Raw genomic sequence first — 24,667 nt, 5'->3', positions numbered from 1 at the left:
AAGAGATTATCTTAAGCCAGCTGGCTGATGATACTACACTTTTCCTAAAAGACTCTAATTAGATTCCTTTGTCTATTGAGGTTATAAAATAATTTTCCAAGGAATCTGGTCTATATCAATAAATGTGTATTAATGTCTGTCAAAGACTGTATGATGCCCACAATCTCTGGCATTCCAGTGAAAAAAAGTGTTGTATATTTAGGCATTAACATTATTAAAGATGAAAAATCAGAGGCTTCCAAAACTTTAACCCTGTCATTAAGAAAGCTCAACAGAAGCAAAATCATTGGCTACAGCGGGACTTGTCTTTAAAGGGTAGAGTCTTGATTACCAAAGCTGAAGGAATCTCTAGACTAACATATGCTGGTCTTTCTTTACATCTTGACAGTAAGTTAGGTAAGGAAATAGACCAGAGGCTTTTTAAGATGCTTTTTAATTTTCTATGAAAAAAACTAATACACCATATAAGCAAATCTGTTGTAATGAACACTTGCAAGTGTGGGGGGCTTGACTTTTTGGACTTTACTATTTTAAACAATACATTTAAGATCAATTGGTTGAAACACTTTCTTAAAAACCTACCGCTTTGTGGAACTTTATTCCTCATCATATTTTTCTTTCCTTTGGTGGCCTGCAATTTATGTTGCGGAAGAACTTAGTTTTTGTTGCTCTCTGAGAAAACCTCAAGCAGAAAGGGGGCAATTAGTTCAGGAAATAATTTATAAAATTGAACTTGAACTATGTTGGGTTGCAATTAAAATATTGATATCCCAGTTAAACTCCGCACACATATGATATATGGAATAATCGAGACATATTGTACAAAAAAATTAAAATCATTATTTTTAGAATATCGGGTTCAAAATAATATACTATTGCTGAGTCAACTTGTTAATGAGGAGGGCTGTCTTCTGAGGTATAAGGAATTCTTACTACTTAACACAGTCCCTGTCACTCCTAAGGATTTTGCAATTGTTATGGATGCCATCCCCTCAGGTGTTGCACTATTATTTAGGAATGTGATAAGGCCTGACCCTCAGAACCTACCCCGTCAGTACACTTGTTGACTCACAAGTTGCGAGAATGTTTTTACTCTGGTCCTTACAATAACAATAGAGCTATACGTGCCTTGTTTCAACATGATGTTGTATCTACTTCCAGTGTAATTTCCTTTTGGATCCACTTAAAAAAATATATTTGTTGGGAAAAAGTCTGGTTGTTGCCCCAAAAGTACTTATTATTTAACAAAATCAAAGAAGTTTCCTTTAAGATTGTCCATAGATATTATCCTTCAAGTGACTACATGAAAAACTATAAAAAGGATATGCTTTTTAATGGTACCTTTTGTTTTATTACTTGCCAAATTTCATATCCATAAATGTAAATTTAGTGACAAAAAAACTTGTCTTGCAAAAAGAAATTGATCAATACTTTAAAACAATTCAATACTCTACCAACAAAAAAACACTTAAATTGTTAAATGCTTGTTTGTCCCTTGAGGTCTTTGTTTAAAAGGTCTGTACCCCTAGTCTTTTGTTTATTTCTTTTATGTTGTATTTGTATAGTATTGTTGTTATTGTCATATATCTTACTTGTGATGCTACTATTTAGCTCATTTGTTTGTAACGTTTCTCATTGCTTGTATTTCAATACTGCATTTAAATAAAAATTATTACTGAACAAAAAAAAAAGAAAATGCGCTCGGCTGCACAGCCTGTTGTTCTCAAATCGATCTCACTGTACTTTGATGGATATTTCACAGTGACCTAGCCTCAGTGCCGTCTCAAGTCGGACAAAAAGTCTAACCAGAATTCACTGCTTCAAGTCTGCCGAAGCGCTGCATGAAGTCGAACGCACCTATTGTCTCTACTGGCTAGCTTTCGATCTATCAGTGTCACTGTCATGTGTAAGCGAGACAAAGGGGGAGGGGCTAAGGGCTGCATAGACGTTCATTTGGAACAGACCAACCGGCCTGGGGGAGAGGGGGGCCAGCCACCCATGTCGCTCAATCTTCTGCCAACATTTTTATTAGTAGTTAGTTAAATTATAAGGCAAGTAGCCCTCCAGCCCAAAAGTGTTTTGGCCCACCGGGAAGTCTCCCGGTGCTAGTCCGCTACTGTAGACACATCACTCTAATAGTTGTACTACAGGACAATAGAGATAGGAGACATGCTTTCAGGTGTTCATAAACTGACCACTACATTAAAAAAGTTACCCACCTATTTTAATCACTTTTTCATTCAAATAAAATAAGTTATATAAAAGTGGATACAGGGAACACAATTTGTAATCTCAAATCTAAATTTGTACATCATAACAATATACCTTGTCACTCATTTCATTACCTGAGTGAAGTAACATTCACCCTTGAAACCAAATAAATACAACTAGTTCTTAAAGGCGCTCCAAAAACCTTCAGTCACTGTCCAGTAAGAACGAACTGTTACTAGATGCAAGAATGACGAGTCAAACGCCTCAGTTGTGTAACAGAATCATTTTAACTCTAATATGTGCCTGAAAAAAAATCTGCCACACAGTAGAATACTTGGGCACAGGCAACCAACATGCAATTTGTATTAGTCTAGCAAATAATATGCATGCCCTACCAACATCTTATAATTATCTGTACATTGATACAGGTGACAGTAAGAAAGAAAAAAAAGAAAAGGAAAGTCAGATGCTGTTCTTTAAGTAAATTAAAACCTCAAAACCTAACAAAAAGTCTGTGTAAAAAATATCATCAGTCACATGTTGTCATGTATGTTTTGGTGGGCAAATATCCAAACAATTACATGGAAATAAATAGGTAAATAAAAATGACAGTAAACAAATTAAATTGGCAGACAACTGTAGACAAAAGAACATAAGTCTTCCATCAACAGCAGAGTTGGTCACTTGCGGCCAAACAATGCTTCAATAGGCTGACGGAGACGCAAAAACACAAAGAAATCAAACTGAGGGGGAAAAAGGGGCCACACCTTTAAACCACTCATAATATCTGACTGTGTGGTTAACACGTGAGAACTGAGAGGAGCTCTAAAACCCAATAACTACAAACATACGATCATACACTGTTTTTGGAACCATTTCTCCTAAATGTATAAATAGCCTTTTTAACCTTAACTGTGTTGCTAGGAAGAGCGCTTTTATCAAACATTTCTGGATTCGAAACAAAACCGTTATCTGAGAATACTTTTAAAAAATAATTTTGGAAAGACACTCCTGACATTTCTGTCTTTGAAGATTGTCGTCCCCAAAATTCAGTGCACTTGCACGAGGTGGGAGTGGGGGGCAACCACATCAAATATCAGAGAAGTGATTAATATAACTTTTGACAGCTTCCAAAGGTAACCATCCTGTGACACAGACCAAGGTGGTCAAAATCAAGCACACCTATATTATTTAGCCGAGTAACTGGGCTGTGAATAGACGTGTGGAATCACATCAGGGTCTGTTAGATATAAGCATGAGGAGGAGGGCAGGAGGGTTGTCCTGAATCCTTCAGGGTAGAGGCACTTCCAAATCAGCACACATGCAGACACATAAATGGACAGACCCTTTACCCTAACACACTCAACTAGAGTCCATGCTGAAAAGTTCAATGCCCTGTGGGTGCCAATGGAGACCCACTCCGGAGTTGAAGACCAGTGACCAGACGTAGGGGATGAAGAAGTCCTCAGGCTGGTCCTCTTCCACGTACTTGAACTTCAGGTCAGGAAACTTCTGCACACAAGAAAAACACACAACTTGTATTACAAAATACCTTCACCTCTGCTAATGGGTTAAGATAGGGTTGCTCGGTGCAAGAGACAAAGTTTCAAACAAACACCAGCATGAACATAGATGAATGTATTTGAATGTATGTATGTATTTTAATACAGGCGGATGCACTTCAAGCACTTGCTGTGCTACATTAGAGACACAGGGACCAGTAGCTGCTCAAGACTGAAGTAGTTTCAGGTTTTTGGGGGGATGTCAACGACAGTGGTAATCATATTTGTAATTCCACCTGTCTCTGAGGCAAAGGTATTACATCTTGCTGAGACTAGACCTTTGAATTTAGGCCCCAGTTACCATGCAAGTGTCCCTCTCCAGGCACGACACCCATCCCAGCCATTAAGAAGCTAGCAATCGCTGAAAAGTGTTGGTGAAGGGAGAAGCTTCTGGGCTATCCACCCGTTAATCCTCCCACAAAACGCTACCTGAAGAGATCTTCTACAGCGGACTCCATCTTTAGTTTCAAATGACACTCGATGTCCCAGGTCACAGAGTATGTTAGTGGGAGATCTGCTTTAAGAATAACCTGAGGACCTGTCTGCTACACTACAAACGGGATCCTATTGTATAATGGACAGAGAGAACACAAACAGGACAAAACAAAGCAGAATATAGGGCCATTCTGCACACTGGAATGAACATGACAGTCCCTGGGGTATATCCTTCTGTCTGTTCACACCAAGGAAGATAACAAGAACTATAACGATAACCATATTTGCATCCACACCAAGATGAGCTTCTCGCAATGTTGTCTTCCATTTCAAACGCGGGTGCATTAAATTCGGATGGATTCAGATTAGGGCTGTGAAAAATAACGCATTAACGCCTTATGATTAAATTACAGGATTAATTCGTTATTTTTGTTTAACGCATTTTACGTAATATACCCACAATTCCACCCAATCTGCAACTCCTGGATGAGAAATTAGTGTAAAAAAAAACTAAGATGGAACATCCAATAAAACAAGTGAACAAAAAAAGTGATATGCACACTGCGGGAAGACGTTATCGCTCTGGATAAGAGCATCTGCTAAATGACTGAATGTTATTGTTTCACCAAACCAATACCAGTCTAAAGTAACCTATACCACCTCAACGCGAAGCATGTGTTGGTTGGCGAGGGGAGTTCAAGTAGAATACGCCAAACCACCCTCACTGAACAGTGTAGGGCCCTCATTAAGTCTACCTGTGACAAGGTGACTAGCACAATTGCCAAATGTATTGCAAAAAGCTGTAGACCGGTTGATACTGTTGAGGACGAGTGGTTCACCAAAGTTTTGCAAGTGGCAACGGGTGACTCGAGCATGAAGGTACCGCAAAATCAAAGATGCACACTAATGACAAAAATTCGGAAAATCTGTAGTATGTAATTAATCATGATTCATCCACAGAAACCTGTGATTAATTTGATTAAAAATGTTAATCATTTCACAGCCCTAATTCTGATTGGTTGTCAGTTTAATCATTAATCAGCTGTAAAAAAATGATTTTGAAAGTGGTCTTAATGATATCTTTCCGGTATATAGTTGTCCTATCGTTGTGGTGTGGTTTTAAATATAGAACGATTCTTAAAGTGTAGGATTTAATATGAAAATTCATAAAATATGAAAATTAATATGAACATCATATTTCAACAGCATATGGAATGTTCAGAATCTTGTCTCAGGCAGTAAAGGGTTAAAACTGTATCTTTATAGTCAAAGTATTTGTGTGGGAATAAGTGTCTATAGGTACAACTCCATGTTACTCAATGTTGTGAAATACCATTGGGCAGACCCAATTATATTGCTTGTTTGTGTACAAAGACTTGGGTAAATTAGCTGAAATCATTGCTATAGATGTGGTATTAGGTGCTCTGTTCAACCTACAAGTACACAAAGGAAGACATATAAGTTTAATGTGGTGGTTCACGTGATCTCCGTGCTTGTCCACACTGGAGACAGACAATTAGACAGCCAGTCAAAACCCAGTTCAAGATCCTGTAAAGTAAATTCCATGTTTTGCTTCTAAGTACATTATATACGTGTGAAATTAGTTCCTGAAAGCATGTGCAAAGCGCTAAAACTTTTTTGCACTGAACTGTGGAGTTAGACCGAAGAACAGTTTGTCTTCCGTTTTCAGATCAGGTTTTAATGGGCGGCGCCAAAAAACTCCCCATCTACGTCATTCCTCCCCATCTACGTCAGATCACTGAATGGCTCCTCCTTCTGTACTGTTATTGTAGCTTTCTTCAGCTAGCTAGTTAGCTTCAGGATGTCTCCCACCACCCGCAACTGCATCTTCCCTGGATGCAAGAACTCCAGCTGCGCTGCAACGCCATGTAAGTTCCCTATTGATAATTAAAGTAAAAATAGGTGGATAGGTTTTGTGAAGAGCCACGCTCATGGAAAGCTTCGGATAAACACTCCAACAGCCGCCTCTGCACTGACCATTTCACAGCGGACAGTTTTAACATGGACCAGAGACAGACGGGGTTCACTAACACACGGCTTCTCTTGCAGCGCGGAGCCGTACCAAGCATTGTCCCCCCCCGGTCGTTCATCCTCCGGTCGCACCTTGACCATCCACCGCCGCCAGCAGTTCATCAATCAGTTCTGTGTGCTTGTTGTAATTATACTAATAACTTTTCCAGAGGTATCATGCTATGAGTTAGTGCAAAACACTAACTTGATATTAGGCTACTCGGTGTAGAATGATGGTATTTTGGTGAAATGGTAGCTAATGTGGTAGAAGTACCTAGTTGGAGAGCTCACTGTCTGTGCTGTCTATGGTGTAAATGTTAACTCCTGTGTTACAGCTCAGGGGAACATTTAATTTATATGCATCTGTATGTTTCAGTCATTGAACAAATACATTTTAATTCTGAATACTGTTTTGTTCGGCTCGACGTAGCGTCCATTATCTGGGTGGGTCGTAGGTAGCTTACTTGAGATAGGCGGCACCTTCCAGCAAGGGGGCGGAGCTTCAGCTCCTCCAGGCGACACGCCCCCCCAGTCTCGAACAGAGAAGACTGCTGATTTTCATACGATTTCAAAGCCTAATTTAACATACCTGTCTGTGTTTTTTTAATTTCATTCGAATTTGGATGGGTAACATATTATTCTGTGGTGTGGTGAACTTGAAACTCGTTTTTAATTCCACTTTACAGGATCTTTAAAGACCAATCCACTCTGTTCTGGCCAGTCATAAGCTCTAACAGATAAGAAGAGAACACCAAGGGGTCTCTCTCTCTCTTTCTTTAAGTGATTTGAGAGAGTAGTTATGAGGAGCATATTCATAATTTCATACAACATTAATCCAGCCTATATATTTTTTGTTGTTGGCGGTGGGGAGGGAGGTATGACTAGGCAATTGTGTTAAGCATTGGCAACATCCAATTTGACTGGAGTGATTGTGGTGCCTCTGTCACAGGGTGTTTTCCTTTTAAAGAGATACACAGATTTCACATTTGTGGGCCTATTTTGAGGGAGACAGGTGAGTCAGGTGGCTGAGCGGTTAGGGAATCGGGCTAGTAATCAGAAGGTCGCTAGTTCGATTCCCGGCCGTGCCAAATGACGTTGTGTCCTTGGGCAAGTCATTCACCCTACTTGCCTCGGGGGGAATGTCAATCTGGATAAGAGCGTCTGCTAAATGACTAAATGTAAAATGCAATGTAAATGTAATGAGACAATGAGTGCTCGCAATTGGATGGAGACAAGGATAATTCAACAATCTTTGTCATATCGGATAGGAGAGTGCAATGAGGCGTCTGTGATGGCAGCACAATATAGAGTTAATAAACTATTCAACCTTTTTTCCCATTCCTGCCTTGTTTTGGGGGGTTTGTTTCACCGGATAAGCAGGCACCAAGAGACAACCACTTTCAACCGCCCCAGAGGTTCTGCTGAGGGGCATTTCAAGAGCTTTTGCTAAGGGGCTACCGCATGGCTGCTGGCAAGACAGCACTTAATGCCCCAAGTGCAGTTTCAGACTAATGTCTTCCAAAAAAGCACTGAGCATAGAACATGCAACACATGATGAAACACGCAATTAAAGAGTCCAGGATGCGTAGGCTGGGGGAGAGACAGATGTATGATCCTGTGAGCGCCAGGGGATACATATTTCCTTTCAGATTAATAGCAGGGAGCAGGGCATTGTGGGTAGAGTCATCCCGCCAGGGGTGCCAACTAACAAGGCGCGCGTCAAAGATTTATGCCAACCTGGATTCCATATTCCTGTGACAAAGTGTCCCCCTCTGCCCCATCTCCTTGAAATGTCATTACCTGCACATATTCAACTAGGAAGGAAAGATGGGTAAGCAGGAGCCATTAATGCTTATGAAGGTTGGTCTTGGCCTTTGCCTCTCCTCCTCCTTCCTCCCACCCACCTCCCTATCTAATTGTCTCTCTCCACCTCCTGTTTCTATTGCTCAACCTCCACCCATGAGCACAGCCTGTTTACCCGTGCAGCGAGACAGAGACGCAAAGTGAGAGACAAAGAGAGAAAAAACAATGACAGACTGACAGACAGTGAAAGAGAATACAATGTGGGAGGGAGAGAGAAAGTAAGAATTATAAAGATAGAGGGAAAGAGAAGAGTTGGAGATAGACAGATAAACAGACATAGTGATAGTCTAAACGATAAATACAGTGGCCAAACTAGTCAGATTGACATGGGATTGTAAGTGGGATTCACACGGTTATGCTGGGGACACACTACAGGATAATTGGGCCAATTTCGCCCCTTCCGACAATCCTAAATCCCGATTATCTTGATGGTTCTACAGATTATTTTATCGGATGTTCCCTTGGTGTGAGGTGTGTCAAGAGTGACCAAATCTGCTCGGAAGGACGTCGGAGGTGCCCCAATCGCAAATTCTAAATATTCAACATGTTGAATATTTGCGATCAGAAATCCTGATGTGTGGGGGAACCCCAAGGACAAACGCCGAGTTTATCACGTGAAACGAAACAATATCCAATCAGAAAGCAAGCTGAGAGAAGATGGAAGCATAACAAACAGAGTCAGGACGCAACACAAAGTTAAATGGAATTGATTTGTGGCAACAGTAAACCCTTTTCTTTTTTCCGTGAATTTTCTGTAAAAATAATTCCAAACACTATCATCGCAATTTCTTCCTGCATATAGTCCGCCATGCTTATTCTTAAGTCTCGAGAGATTTTGCGAGATGTCGGGACACTGGTGGGAAATCTGTTGGTGTGTGGTGTGCTGTCAAATCATGGCAAACCACACACTGTAGGAGCAAAACGGCGAAATCTAGGATTTTTTGTCCTCTGTTTGTGGTCTCTCACAGTTTGAAAATCTTATAAGGTTAAAGGGGCAATTGACTGCAAAACTGATTTTACCTTGTCATAGTTGAATAACGACAGTTTGGTGGGTAAAATGAACATACCGTGAATATCAAAGTCTGTTGACACCTCTTTCCTATTCAAATCTAAAAAAAAAATGTTTTTGCTGTAAAACGCTAGCTTTTCAACAAAGTTACGTAGGACCGGTGATCGCCCTCTTATTGGCTCTGGTCTGTATCTTTGTCACGCCCCCGGATTTACATCCAGACCAGCCCGAGGTAGCGTCTATCTCCGATACTAGTTTAGCTGCGCGCTGCTCTGTGTAAGCTACTTATAAGGAATTAAAAAGAAGAACGTTTTGAATTATAACAAGGATATTGAAAATGGACCACGGTTGTAAATGCTGTGTTCCAGGCTGTACAGGGAAGGCTAACACTCACAGTTTTCCCAAGGAGCCACACATTCAACAGGCATGGCTGCTGTTGTCTTATGAGAAGATCCCGGCGAAGTTCGACACTCAATCGTTCATTTGCTCTGAACATTTCACCCAAGACAGTTTTGACAACCTTGGACAATTGCAAGCAGGATTTGCTAGGAAGCTGAACCTGGAAAGAGGTGCTGTTCCGACCGTATGCTCATTGCAACCGCAAGCTGTAAGGACAGTATGATGTTGTGCTAACAGTTATTAGCAATGCTAACGTTTCCTGTATAATATAGCATACCAGGTAGAATGCTAAATAAGTTTCTACACAAATCAAATGACTTTAGCTAGACTAGCTGTAGTCGGCATTAGAAGGGAAGCTTCCGAAAAATAGCCAGAAAACGAGCAGCAGTCTGGCTTATTGCTAACGCCTGTCTAGATAATCTATTTGAAAGAACTGGAGAAAGGCAGGTGCTTGATACAGAATATGTTAGCATTGCTAGTAACTGTTACTAGTAACACCTAGACTGTAGGCATGTAAACAAGTTTAGATTGCTAACGCAAGACCATAGGTAGAATGTGTGATAATTTAGCCTAGTTTATTGGCAATGGGGCTAACGTTGATTCATGTTCCTGACTGTGTTTCATTCAAATAAATAACCTGTGTAATGTAAATCTACAATTCACGATGCATGTTTGTCCAAATCTTGGTCATGTTATTTTTCAGCAAGTTATTTAGAGCTAGCTAGCTAACTGAAGCCGAGTAGAATCAGGATAGGGTTTGGTTGCTAAGCTGTAGCCTAACGTTCTACCCACCCAAGTCAATCCAGTTTGCTTCAACAACAGAAGTGGAAACAAGTAATGTTATCATTTCAAATGATATATAGTCAATCTGTTGAAAACAGTGTTGTGTAGACACAATAGATTTATTTGCGCATTTTATTTCAAGTCTCCAACTTCGGTGTTTCAGCGAGTGCTGCTGTTGGCCATGTTGCGTTTTTGCCACCCAGCTTCACTCGTTGAAAACCAACCAATCAGCGCACAGCTTATCTAAATATTAATGAGCATACCATAAAAGGAGAAAAGCTAGTGTTTTTTCCCGGGAACATTTCAGAGGATCTGTCAGTGGGCATAGAACAGCACCCGGGCCATTTTCAACCCAACCAATGTTACATACCCTATTCGGAGACCTTAAGGAACAGTGTGAAATACCCCCAAAAAACAGTCAATTGCCCCTTTAAAAAAATTGTTTAGTGTGTCCCCAGCATTAGGGAAGGTTGTGTATTTACCTTAAGGCGATCTTTTGGGAGGGCCTGAGCACCCTTCATGATGACTTCCTGGACACGCTCCACTGATAGGTCCGTCCCTGCCTGCTCCAGACGCTGACTGAAAAAGCCAATCACCTGAGGGGGACAGGCAACTAATCAGACAACAGATTCCACTAAAACATTTACAAATGACACATAAAAAATACATTTTAGAGTATCACTGACAAAATGAGTCTTTCCAGTGATTCAGGGGGCTCGGTGGCAGGCTTTGCACTGTGCAGTCAATATGTTGAATTGTCAGTCAGTATTGCAGCTTGATGTTATCAAAGGACTGTCTGAAACTTCTCGTGACATCTGGATCATAAGTCTTTTAATCCAGAGGTTGTGTTGCAACACATTAACGAAATGATGACACTGGGTGCAACTTCAAGCAACATAACTACAATACAGTACAGCACAGATGAGACAGGTCCAGATTTCCAAGGCAGTTAACTCTTGGTGGTGATCAGACTGACTTTTTTCCATGTGAGCCTACTATACTGTATAGTACAGAACACAACTCTTCACTGAGAACCACAAACACACAACTCAGTACTAATAGTATAACCAATGCTATTTAGGCTATGCAGTGTGCGTGCGTGTATGTCGGCCCACTGACGCTTCTATGGGAGGGTAGCTCGAGGCAACCAGTCTTTCTTCCTGTCTCTAGATACTGGAGCACAATGAACGACAGCTCCGTACAACATTATCAAGATTTCAGGATTAATATTTTAAACATGCACAGATGCTCCGGAATTCTTTTATTCATTAAAACACTTTGCTTGAGCCCTACGTGGAGCTTGGGTGTGTTTAATGTTACTGAGTTAGTCTTCCTGCCTTAAGAGTGTCTCATGGGGTCTGATGAAAGTCTCAGACCCATGGCTTCCCTTTGTATTTCTGACGTAAGGATGTTTCTATCTGTACTACAAGGCTTTGTGGACTACCAGCCTTTATTGAGCGACTGTAGGTCTAGAACAGGGGTTCCCAATCCGGTCCTCAGGGCACCCTTGTCCTGCATGTTTTAGATGTTTCCCTACCTCAACACACCTGATTCAAATGACTGGTCATAAGCAGGCTGCTGCAGAGCTGGATGACGACCCATTCATTTGAATCAGGTGTGTTGGAGCAGGGAAACATCTAAAACGTGCAGGACAGGGGTGCCCTGAGGACCGGATTGGGAACCACTGGTCTAGAAGACCACAGGGGAGTAGTGATGTGTCGTTCGTGAACGATTCGTTCATCTGAACGAATCATTAGTATGACTCGGGAGTAACGAGTAGTCTCAGAGAGCGATTCATTCATTTTATCATTGGGAGAAAAAAAAAAGAAAATAACTGTGAAAATAACTAAACCTGTAATTGTCACTTGTAAACGAATATCATTCACGTCTTACTAAACCTAGTCACGCAAAAGTGAACAAGGTAAACAAATCCTTTCTGTTTCCTCTTCTGAGCCTATGCAGGTCACGTGAAAAATTATCCAAAGATCTGTATCCAAAGACCCAGTCAAAATGAATGAATCGTTTCCTCTAGTTACCAGTACTGAGCCTATGCAGGTCACGTGAAAAATGATCCAAAGACTCTTACCCGGCAGATGAACGAATCATTGATCCAAACACACAGTTGGTAGGAATGATTTGTTCATCTGCCGCGTACGAGTCTTTCTATCGTTTTTCACTCGACTTGCATAGGCTCATACTGGTAGCTGGTAACAACTGACGTTGTTGATTACGTTACTGTTGATCATCTGTCTATCATTGTCTAAAGCCCGCCCTGGCAATTTCATTGGTTCGACCAGCTCCTGGTCTTATATAGTTTGTCTCCAATACGAGCCGCTCCAGACCCAACTTCCCGCCCAAATGTTTTTGTGGGCGGGGCTAAGTTGGGCTGGCAGCCAGGCTATAACATGCTAGTTTTTCTAACGAAAAAAACTAACAAAAAACCTCTATTTCAGAAATGTCCTCCAAATTAAACAATGTTGCTCAACGTTGTAATTTTGGCAATTTGCAGAATTTCATTGCTACGTTAGTCTGTAACATGAAGGCAAAACTGATTCAACAATTAAAACCATATATCATCTGAAAGTTTATACCCTCAGGATGTTAGTTTAGTGTTCCCCCCACTCTCAAAATGCTGCTGACGCCCATGATATAACTATTAGAGTATGATATTTCAGGGGGTTAATTAACTTGTTAACGTGTTGCAGGCCCCGTACTTTCTACTACCATGTTTCTCTATAGTTTTTTTTATGAACTGGCCTACTGAAACCCTATTTTGTGGGAGTCAATCTCAACAGTGAATCTAAATAAAAGATATGAGTAGTCCAGTTCATGTGAGCAGTTCTAAGAAGTGGCTTTGAGAGCTAGTTTCTGACCATGTCCAGGTTCTGCATGATGTCCTGGAAGGAAGGGTGCATTCTGAATTGTTCAAAGAGCTCCCTTTTGTAGAGGAGGGCATACACCAGGTTGGGGTTGTGGTGCAGTGAGTTGGACAGGCAAGAGTTGATGATCTCCAACATCATACGGATCACCTCCTCGATCACATTCAGATCCTGGGCCTGGGGACAAGACACAAACACAAATTCAGTCTATACTCATAGTGCATATGAAACAAGAATAAATGGTGGTATCCAGTGGACCCAAAACTGACAAGTTCCACAGGATGGACTGGCAAATTAGTCACGCTGATGGAGGATCATTGTGACGCAGTAGTGGCAATTTTATTTACATTTATTCATTTTTTAGCAGACGCTTTTTATTTTAAAAAAATTGTAGAAGTAAATACTTTTACAAAAGTAAGCAAGCTATATCTCACAACTAGTAATGCCACTTGCATACTGAGTCAAAAACAACAAATCAAAGCTCCCTTTACATTACGTGTGTTTGCGTAACACTTGTCACTTGACTTAGCCCCAGAGTTCAAGATTCGAAACAAGAATGGCAGTGCCACTAGGACGTCTTTTGAGGGATGGAGGTATGCACATGACTTTGTATTAGTTGCGCGAAAGGACAAAAACTTAACTGTACAATGTACATTGTGTCCAGGCCCAAAACACCTCTCCACCGCCGCAAACACAACCTCTGATCTGTCAAAGCATCTTCAACGGCAACATGCTAACTCAAGACTAGTGGCTAAAGATCCCCGGACCCTGAGTGACACTGATGCCGATAAAAGGTTGCCATTGTTGCTTGACAACATGATGAACATCATCAAGGTTGATGTTCACAACTTTTTTGTTTGGTATTAAAAAGCATAAAAGAGAGAGTTGAGTTGATTTGGGCATATATATGGTACATATATTGTTATTTGGCAAGTGCATCTCAGGTGATGTTACGGAGTAATCCAAAAGTAATAGAAGTGTAACTAGTTACTTTCAGCAGTGAGTAATCTAGTAAAGTAAAGCATTGCTTAAAAAAAAGTAACTAGTAATGTGTAATATTTTTTTTTTGGAGTAACTACCCCAACACTGCTTGTAGGTCTCCATGCAACACTGTCTGTGTTGGACTGTAGTGTGCCTGTTACACACCACAGTCTAAGCCAGACAAGACACTGTGTAAACAGACAGTGCGTTTATACGCATACAAACCTAATTTGAAAGTCAGGGACCACATGAAAGGTATTAAAATTGAGTGGGGTACATATCCAGATCCATCGGATGGTTGAGTTTTTTTCTTTATATTTTACATGTTCTTCCTTCTGGCTTAGCATCACTGAGGATGATGATGTGGAAGAGGAGAGAAGAGCCATGGGTGGCTGACTAGACAGAGTCGTGGATGCAGGGATCTTTTCGTTTCTGGCTCGCTGATCCAGTTGCATAAAAAATGAACATGCGCGTTTGTGTGACATGAGAGATAGACACAGAATACATTCAGGAGATAAAACTTGGTAATCTGTCTGGTGCTGATCCCTAAACCTGGAGGGCAGTGCTGCTCTTATAGAAAAGAGAGAGATGGGGGGAGGGGCAAAAAAAGTCCAGAAAGCACAGTTGCAAGTTTGAAACAGAGATTTTAGCACCCAGCATTTGACCCAAAGTCTAGGCCCTTAGGGGCTGTCTGTTTGTGTGCCTGTGCGTCTCTGTCTACTATTATGTGTCTCCCTCTGTTTTGTCTGAGTGCTGTGTGTCGTGTTGCGTGCTCTGCTCTAGTTTGTCTTCCCCTTCACACATGGGCAGAGAGAGAGTCAAACGACAAGCCACCTCAGTCAGAAGTCAATACAGTCTAGACAAAGCTGCACTGGGGGGACACTGCACTACTATTACTGCGACACATATTTTGTGTCTGGCAAGGACAAACAAAAAAGTTTAGTGGAGTGGTCATCTCCCATGGCATTGTTGGAGGGCATGTGGGCACAAATGCACCCTGCCTGTTCCCCAATATGGCTACTCCCCAACCGAGTGAGAGAGAAAGAAACAGATACAGAGACAGTGATAGACAAGGATCCAATTGGCAGGCTCAACAGCTTTTCAAGGAGCATGTAAATAGGTCATTCTCTGACCCACATTACACAGCGGCTGCATTTCATAATCCCAACACTTCAGTGGAAGTGTGCCCACCCCCTTTTCGCCTCACAAACTTTACTTGCCCTGCTATCCCCCCCCCCCCTCCAACAAGCCTTTTATAGTCATATGAACTGGGCAGATTAAAGTGTAGGGGTGAGGGAGAAAAAAGTTAGTCAGCAGCATGCCCCCCAACACAAACACACACACACCTAGCCAAAGCACATACCTTGTTATTCCAAATGATGGAATGGCATGATTAGAGCTCAGAATGTGTAAGTTCATAAGGCTGCTGACATAGATGCCATTACAGGCCTGGACGCCATTAGGCTTGGAGTAGGGATGGGTGGTAAGGCCTAAAATGTATATCACTGTATACGTTTTTAAGCACGGACGGTAACAGTATATATCACACTATATTAGTTTTTCTTAAAATGTCTAGTCCATTAGTTTGAATAGAATGCATTCCGCACCACTGCAGCTAATCTACCACACTCGGATAGATTTGAATGGGGGTAAGGTACTCCATCTGTGCAATACTGATTATGAGGATGCGGAAGATTACTTGCAATGTTTGTGTAGATTGATTGCAATATTTGCGTAAAAGTTACGTATGGCAATTTTATGCTGCGCCTTGTGTGAATGGGGCTGTGACTTATTTATGGAAGGTTCGCACGGTATAGTCAAAATCCATATCGTAGGCCAAATTCATATTAGTATATTTATATACTTTTGATACCGTCCACCCCTAGCTTGGAGACACAGGAAGAGAGAAGGAGAAAGAGAGAGTGATAGATAACAGGATAAAGAGAGAGACTGAGTGAAAACATTGCCCCTATGTGTGTGTGCTTGCTCCTGTGTTTGTGTGTGGGCACTAGCTGTTTTGAGGCTGCACTGAAAGGCCAGGACACAGCAGGGCTGTCTTAATGACTGGCTGGCTCTGCCATTAGGATTGCCGAGAGCACTGTCTGGAGCGTCCCTCCCACTGCCTGTCCAGAAACAGACCTAGCATGAAGGTAGAAAGGGAAGGACACAAGCAGGCAATCAAATAGGCAGACAGACAAGCAGGCAGACAGTGAGAGTTAGAGAGAGAAAGAGAGAGAGAGAGGAGCAGACAACCAAACAAAATGCAGTCAGGAAGGCAGACAGAAAAGCAGGCACACAAGAAAGCAGGCAGAAAGGGACACAGAAACAAACAGACAGGCGGAGGTGGCAGAGGAAAGTCACAATAGCATAAATTGTTTGGACAATGGCAGGGTGCCAGATAACCCCTGCAAAGCTTGTTAAGTCATCCACTGCCACCTGTGGCCCTTGATGCTCCCTCTAGGCTCCTTTAATGAGCTAGGACTGGAGTCCAAAATAGGGAGAGTACTGTCTGTATGACATGGAGTAGCTGTATCTTGGCCTCCACATAAAGCTACAGGATTGTGATAAACAACAAATGTCAGGGAAACAATCCCAGACTGCATCAGGACAAGATGAGGCCCCTGGTGTTTCATATGACAAGAACCATTAGGCTGATGAGGGATGGGACTGAAGGGTGTGTATGTTTATCAGATGTTACTCTTTTCTCATCAGTGCGCACACACACGGAATATCCAAGGTTAAACATGGGGATAACCCCCAGTCGAGGGGGTGTTGAGGGGGGATGAGAATGGCTGCGGTCCCCGGGGAGAGCAGCCCCTGTCTGGGCTAGGGGCCCCATCCTGTCCCCCGGGGGCTCCAGGGCCTAACCTCCTCTAATCCCTGACATTAACCAGAGCCAGCTCCACAAACACACCCTACAGACTGAGGGACGGGAGCTGTGTTTGTCTGTGCGGAGTAGAGATGCACTGACGCATTCGGAAAACACCCACAGTGTTTTTTAATTTACCTCCTCCCTGCCTCTTGCCTAAAAGACCAATTATAGATGGGGGACAATCCCACATTAAACAAACATTAGCTCTCCCTCCCTCCTTTCAGCTTTCTTTCAGTGGAGTAGGGCTGGGCCCAATTGCAATGTTTCCAGTCACACAAACACACAACCCACCCAACCCCACACCCCTCAGGCAGCTCAAAGCACATTCATTGAGGAAAATAGAGAGAGAGGGAGAGAGACAAAAGAGAGCAAGTGACAGTGAGAGAGAAGGGGATGCAGAGAGAGATAAAAAATGCTTTAGGTACACAGTACATTAAAGCTTGTCCTTTTGCAAAGTGTGGCATTGACAAAGAACAGGCCAGGTTGGGAGTAAACATCCCTCCAAACACACACATTCATGCATGATGAGGGATGAGGAAGGCTTTCAGGGAAGGGGGCTGGAGTATACGTGCGTGCATGTTTGTGTATGATAGTCAGCTGGATTGACAGATCCCCTGTGTGTCTCTATTGGTGGCCTGGTGGCCCACCCCTTTCTGTGAGGAGTCAGCTTTGATTACCGACCAACCACCCTCACATTCATGCCCCTCCTTCCATCTTCCTCCCATGCTGTCTGTTCCGCAAGGGGGTAGGGTGGGGCTGCGGCATGAAGTCATGGTAGATCAGTTGCCAGCCCTGATGGCAAAGTGTAGCTTATCACTGAGATAACCTCTCTGGCACACACAGAGGCTGTGAGTAGATCTACTGTTAGCACATGTATTGTACAGTAGACATACAATACATGTGCTGTCTACTGTACAATATTGAACTGTAAATCTACTGTTAACACATGCATTATGTATATGTTCATTTATCTGTATGTGTGTCCTACTACAAATCGTATTCCATAAGCAGCCCTCAGAGAGTTACAATATCCCATATTCAATAGACTAGTGTAAAGCCAGTTCTCACACGGTCTCAACACAATGTTGTCATAACAACATGTGTGTTGACTACAGAATGTTCCTATACAGAATTAAGATTAATGTTGACCCCATCTGTCATAGAGAATCCTAACCATGTGAAATCCAGAGCTGTGTCATATCTAGTCTAAACTCGCTCGGACCAGGTCATATCAGTATCTTTTAAGACTAAGAGTAGCATTCTCTGTCACTTACACAAGACTACAGACAAACACTCTTCTTTGGGTGAAATGATCATCTATATATTGATAATCTATAACCAAGGCTTAGTTTTCCTGGGTAGTGTGTGTCACTTGGGACCAAACTGGGGACATGGACATGGAATAGGCAACCAAACAAAGGGCCTTGTGCCGAACAGCCTCCTAGATAGTCACAGCATGTCTTGGAGAACATACAAACTCATTATTTATCATTAACATACCCACAGCCTGTCTCAGAAATTGAACCCTGGGGCTGAGGCACCCCCTGATGTGAGACCAGTCTTCCCAAGGCCCAGACACAGACCCAAACAGAGACAACCACTCACCTTTTCATTAACACATAGACCAGACACAGCGCCAGACATCGACAGACAGAAACACGAGCGTGTTTGTGTACATAGAAAAACATACTCACATAGTCTGGAAGTGCGTTGCTGTCGTCGCTCCCTCTGGGCCCCCTGAGGGACTGCGTGGCCTGTTCTAGGACCTTGTTGTGCTTTTTGGACAGCAGTGCAAACAGACTGGGCGGGAGTGAGAGAAGTGGACATGGATAAAGACTGGATTAGTTAACATTAGCCCCTTTTATACAGATATTCCACAATATTGCCGTAAAGACATAAAGACATTATGTTGGCTTTAGTTGTTTACAAAGAAAGCCGGCATAATGCCATCAAGTGTGGGATTTTACATGAATCAGAGGCTTTACATCAACGGCGTTGCTAGTGTATATTGTCCCGCCGTGCCGGCTCTCCTTTATACTCAGACATCGATTTGGCACTGTGACTACCTCCACTGCCGGCTTAATGCCAGTACAACAACAACCCCCTTTCTGTGTTTTCACCTTGAACAGGCTGTGTAAAAGGGGCTATTGATACCCAGTGCAATTGAAAATACCCTATATCTAATAGTATTCAACGCCGGGGCACACCAGACATCACTGTGGAGCAGTGCACGATATGATCAGTATTATATCATTATAAAACATTATCAGTATTTTTTTTTCTTTAATCTGTACTTTTTTTAAATTAACATTGTTGCACGTTTATTACATATCAGGGTTTCCCGCTGCACTTTGCTGCTAAGGTGGCCTCCTAAGCAACACACGTCTGCCGCCTTAACTACGCCTTAACTACGTCGTCCAAAAAAAAAAGAAATCCGCCAATATCAAAACAACCTAACCCCTCAAGGAAGACAAGGAAAAACTCCCAGAATAACTCTTTTGAGAAAAAATGGAAGACACCTTGGGAGGAGCCATTCAGTGAGGGATCCCCTCCTCCAGAGACAGTTGGTGAAAGAGAGGTGCAAAATAGAGGCTGAACATCAAGAAAATGTTTGACTTGGGCTGGAGTTGGCGAATGTCAGTTTAAGCAGTGGTAGCAACAGGGTTGGGGGCGTGTCATTGGGGCAGCATCACAGGAAAGCCAGGTAGATGGATTGAGCAATGGAGTGAGCAATTGAAAATACTGTGCGCAGGTTTAACGCGCTTTCAATAATGAGCTTTGGGGCTCAATCAGGTTGGCCCCATAGCCAATAAAACATAGTAAAATTACATACGTCAAGACGTTAACGTGGCATGTTGTTGATACCCAGCAAGCTGCAAAAAATCTAAACCCTCAACCTTAATCATTCAGTTACTGTATGTTGACCAGCCACAACTGTAATTATGAATTTAGTTGACAATTTAAAAGTCAATTTAGCACTTTGCCATTTGAGAACATTTTTTTGATTAAACATTTGGGACCACACCAGCCAGAGTATTTTTATATCCTTCAGTCTGCAAATGAAAAAAAACGTGGTTCAAGAGGAAAGATTTTTTAACAGTTAGTGAAGCAAAAATCACTCTTCTGTTGTCCTTGCAGCAGGTCAAAATTGACTTTGTTGGGGTGTTAATGCCGCGCCAAATGCTGTCACTGTTGATGACGTCACTCATATGCCTGACTCCGCGTTACGTTATGTGCATTTGTGATTTCATTAATGAGGTGTGTTTGTGTTTGGATTCTTTGAGCAAGTAGGTAGGCCTATGTGTAGTTTCATAGATGATTTGGAAGATGTCTATACAGAGTTTATTGTGCCCCACCAGGGATTCAGTGCCAGAGACACCACTGACCAGGTAAACAGTGGATGAGTCACTTCCAGCATGGTTCTCCGCTACAGCGTCCTTATAGAGAACCTTTTATCTGGTTGTCTACCATCAAGCATATGGAGAACACATGAAGAGGTTGTTTTTATGATATATTGTGACTTTGTTGTGTGATCTTATTAGAAAGAGCTGGAAGCTATCTTCAGGCACCATGCCATGCGACATGAAGTACCTTAACGAACAATCGAGTCTTTGTTTGGAATGTGTATTGTAGTACATGCATGGTTGTGGTCTCTTTTGAAAGGTGGCACTCTGAAGTTCTTTCCCCTGGTTACAGTGTCGGTGTAAAAATGTCTTGGTCCCGCATTGCTTGTATCCGCGCAAACTTTCCGTTTGACATCACATCACATGACCCCTAGTGTTCAGACTGGGACATTGTTACTGACACATAATGATACTTCTAGTAAACTTGTTATTTTAGCTTAGTTTTCCAGATATACATTTCAGGCTTATTTATGTATTTGGGGGCATTTTTTCAGTTTACAGAGGGTACTATTTCAATCGTGATTCCAGCTAAGATACTGCCAGTGATAACGTTGTTAGATATAGGTTGGGACAATTTTTACACAGGATGGCTCAATAACTTGTTTCGATGCAACTGTTTCACTTATGTGAGGCTGGAACATAGACTATCACCATTCCATCTTGCACTACGGGAAATGAGAAGAGAACCCTGTTTCATTCTACACTTCCCTATTAGTATTTTCAAGTGTAAATAAGCAGCAACAAATGTATGCTTTTCAATCAATGCCATCTTCATAAATACAAATTATGCATACTTATTTAAAATACATAAATATCAGTTGTAAAATTTCACACAAAAATGTTTGTGTGAAATTTTTGGCTAGCACCAGCAGCTAGGCTAGCTTGCTCGACTGAGACCGACAGAAATGGTCGCTTTTGGGTTATTTACTGATAATGATCGCTTCCAGCAAACTTCTTTTGAATTTGCCATTTCCCCCTAAATCAATGTCCAGCTTATTTACGTGTTTGCGGGCATATTTTCAGTTAGTAGTTGGTACAGTAGGCCTACACGGTTTGAATCGCGATTCCATCAGAAAAATACTGCCGGTGACAACGTTGTTAGAATAGCTTGTATGTATCAAAGGGGGTTCGGCTTGTTTCATAAAACTGACCAATTTGCAACCGACGCAAGCAAGCACACACTACAATTTCCCCAGAAATTATACCCTCTCCTCTTTAGCGAAGCTATAGACATTGATGCTAACATTTCACTGGGTCTTGCAGCTGTTTGATTGACTGAAATTATTATAAAATGTTATGTTCTAGCCATTTGCCTACTTTAGCAAGTCACAGTATTTCAAAGCACATATAATGTAACTGAGAAGATGCAGTAAATAATTCCTCTTTCAAGTAATAAGCCCCCGTTCAAGTGTTAGGCATCAAATTAGCTGCACGGTCTGTAGCTAGAGATATTGGGACGAAGATGCAATACAGTACGTAACAGAAAGTGTTTTATTCTTCAGAAATTGTGTAAATGTTTAATATAACAAATACGATTTTCATAACACCTCAATTGTTATCATTTGTACATTATTACAGCTCATCTTCGTTGGTCAAAAGCACAATCTTTACCCGGACGTGACCTGTGCATGAAAAAGTGGAACTTATGTAGGCTACTTAGTGCAGTACCTCAAAAAGTTAATGTCAGGCCCTGAATGATCACTAGATGTAAAGAAAACGTTGACTTCCACTCGGTGCTATTCACTGACAGTCAAAATCCAGGTGTCGTTGCTGCATTGCTAAATGATAGCAACTCACCAGGACACTTTCACAACTCTCCACTCATTCTCCTCGGTACAATTTTATTGGCTTTGACGGCCATAAGGTCGACTTGGTTCAAAATTATATGGCTGCGGGCCATCATATACATTATTCGTTCTTGCCACCTCTTCTTCATCCCAGTAGATCGCCATAGTTCTAGTACTAGACTGAGGCTACTCTCCTCCACGACTCCCCTACGTGACGTCATCGCCGAATTGCACTAATATGCTAATGCTAACACAAAAAACGTCAAAAACTGGTCTTAAACACCATTTTGAGACACCATTTTGAGATTTCTTGAATAATATACATATCTTGAGTGCTTTATGTACCCATTAATCAACAGTGGTGGTTAACCTGCCATATGGACTTTAAGACGACATTGGCACAAAAGTCTTCATACTTTTTAATACACTGTATTATCTATGTTTTATCTTTTTTCTCTCTCTTTTTTATAGCTCTATGTCTGTTATTTTATATGGAACTTGGCGTCTGAAATAAAGATTTATATATATATATATATATATACATATATAAAGTTATACAAATCCTGAAACATTGATATATATATATATATACATATATATATATATCAATGTTTCAGGATTTGTATAACTTTTTACCATTGCATACAAAATCGGAAATGCAATACCAACAAGATCAGCTTTTGATAGTGTTTCTTTGCCTTTACTATCAATGTTTAAGGATTTGAAGACCTTTTTACCATGGCATACAAAATCGGAAATGCAATACCATCAAGATTCACAAGGCCTTTGCTATAGACCAGGGGTCTCGCATTGCGCGTAGGGCACCAAGTACTGAGGGGGCACCAAAAATAGCTTAATGAAAAATCATCATAGTCATAATAATTATAATGCAGATATTATTTTAGTATAGAAATAGTATGCTCTTTTTAGGCATGCATATCACAAAACAGCCAGAACAAGAGATATATTTAATTGCTCAAGAAAGTAACGATGGTGCCCCCCCCCCCCCCCCCCCCCAAAAAAAAAAAAAAAACACTCGACTTTATCATGTACCAAAAATACATGGCACTCCTTTCCCTGCAGAGAAGTGTTGAGCACATTTATCTTTTCAAAGATATCAGACAAATAGGCTAACCTTGTCACCCAGTTCATGTCCTCCATGTGTTTCACCAACGGAGAGTTGTTTTAGGCGAGAAATAGGAGGACTTCCTCACGCAAGTCACACAGGCGGGTGAGGACCTTGCCCCGGGACAAGAGGCGATGAGAAATGCGCACCCGAACCTAAGACTTAGTCAAGGTTTTGATGTGAGGTGAAATCGTAACTTCACATTAATGCGAGCGTGCATGGTGCGCGAGCAACATTTTTTGCATTAATTTCAGTGCAAATTTTTTTTTTGCTTTATGTAGCCTAGCTTAATATGAACATTAAGTTGGACTCATATTCTTATATTTTCCGGAAATTACAACCCAAATGTTTACCTGAAAGATTCAAGGCTTTTGAGAAAACATATTTTTCCCACCCTTGCAGGAACCTAGATTTATGAAGTGACAGATCTTTCTTTTTTTACCTGGCTTTTTCAGTTCCTCCTGGCATCTTTTTCCCTTCTATTTTATTCTTCTCTTATCAGCTTAATCTAGCTAACTCCCTCCACAACAATAAATGATGGTTTATTTATGGAGTTAGATTAGTTTCAGCTTGTCCCTGATTAACAAGCAATATTTCACCTACATGCTACCAGACGACATTGCTCGTGATCTGAAGGAGACGATGTGCGTTATTATGGCAGGTTGTTGAAGTCCACAGACACGTTAATGTGATTGGCTAAAATTGAAAGAGAGGATCTGATAGACTGCAGAGAATATACTTTAGAAAAAATGCATTTGTGAATCTAAGCGCGTCAGGAAAGTTCCAAAAATCCACACCAACGAATGCAGGGATTTGTAACTCATGTTTTCCAATTTGTAACTCGTGTTCTCCGATTTTTAACTTGTGTTTGTCAGGTTGCAAACAAATGTAATGGGGGTCATTTATTTGTGAATCGTGTTACATTTGTGAATAACGAAATACATTTGTGAATCGTGTTACGTTTGTTTGAATCGTGTTAGGTTTGTTTGAATCGTGTTACGTTTGTTAGAATCGTGTTACATTTGTTTGTTTGAATTATGAAACTAATCTAACTCCATATTTATTGTCTCCATGGCAAACACTTGGTACAGGCACTTGTGTTTGAGAAAGAGAGCATGCGCGACAACTGAAAACTGCACTTTTTAATGCACGGTGTGATAATGTGCTTATTTAGATTAAGACCTAGTGTAGCCCATTAGCTTACTTATCAGTCACACAGTAACTTAACAAATTTAACACATATCCTTTCATTCGGTGTGTGAAAAAAACAAAGAGAAAGCAGCCGATTTTATAAGCGGGCAGAGCGGCCCACTGTGAATTCTCCC

General features: G+C 41.4%; 1 protein-coding gene across 4 annotated transcripts in view; it reads right to left on the bottom strand.

Moving 5' to 3' along the window:
* Positions 1-2,207: 2,207 nt before the first annotated feature.
* The window catches only part of dym (dymeclin), a 73,170-nt gene continuing 50,710 nt past the window's right edge, over positions 2,208-24,667 (bottom strand). For all 4 annotated transcript variants that reach the window (XM_084693706.1, XM_084693705.1, XM_084693704.1 and 1 more), the window contains 4 exons: positions 18,720-18,825; positions 13,167-13,349; positions 10,776-10,889; positions 2,208-3,723 (listed from right to left, as the gene is read on the bottom strand). In XM_084693706.1, the coding sequence (XP_084549832.1) occupies positions 3,574-3,723; positions 10,776-10,889; positions 13,167-13,349; positions 18,720-18,825 (553 nt within the window). In that variant the 3' untranslated portion in view covers positions 2,208-3,573. The remainder of the gene's footprint in view (positions 3,724-10,775; positions 10,890-13,166; positions 13,350-18,719; positions 18,826-24,667) is intronic.

The sequence above is a fragment of the Hypomesus nipponensis genome, chromosome 27 (genome assembly GCF_054491055.1).
Source record: "Hypomesus nipponensis isolate SF chromosome 27, ASM5449105v1, whole genome shotgun sequence".
NCBI classification, from domain to species: Eukaryota; Metazoa; Chordata; class Actinopteri; order Osmeriformes; family Osmeridae; genus Hypomesus; species Hypomesus nipponensis.
This window is presented reverse-complemented; position numbering and strand designations above follow the sequence as displayed.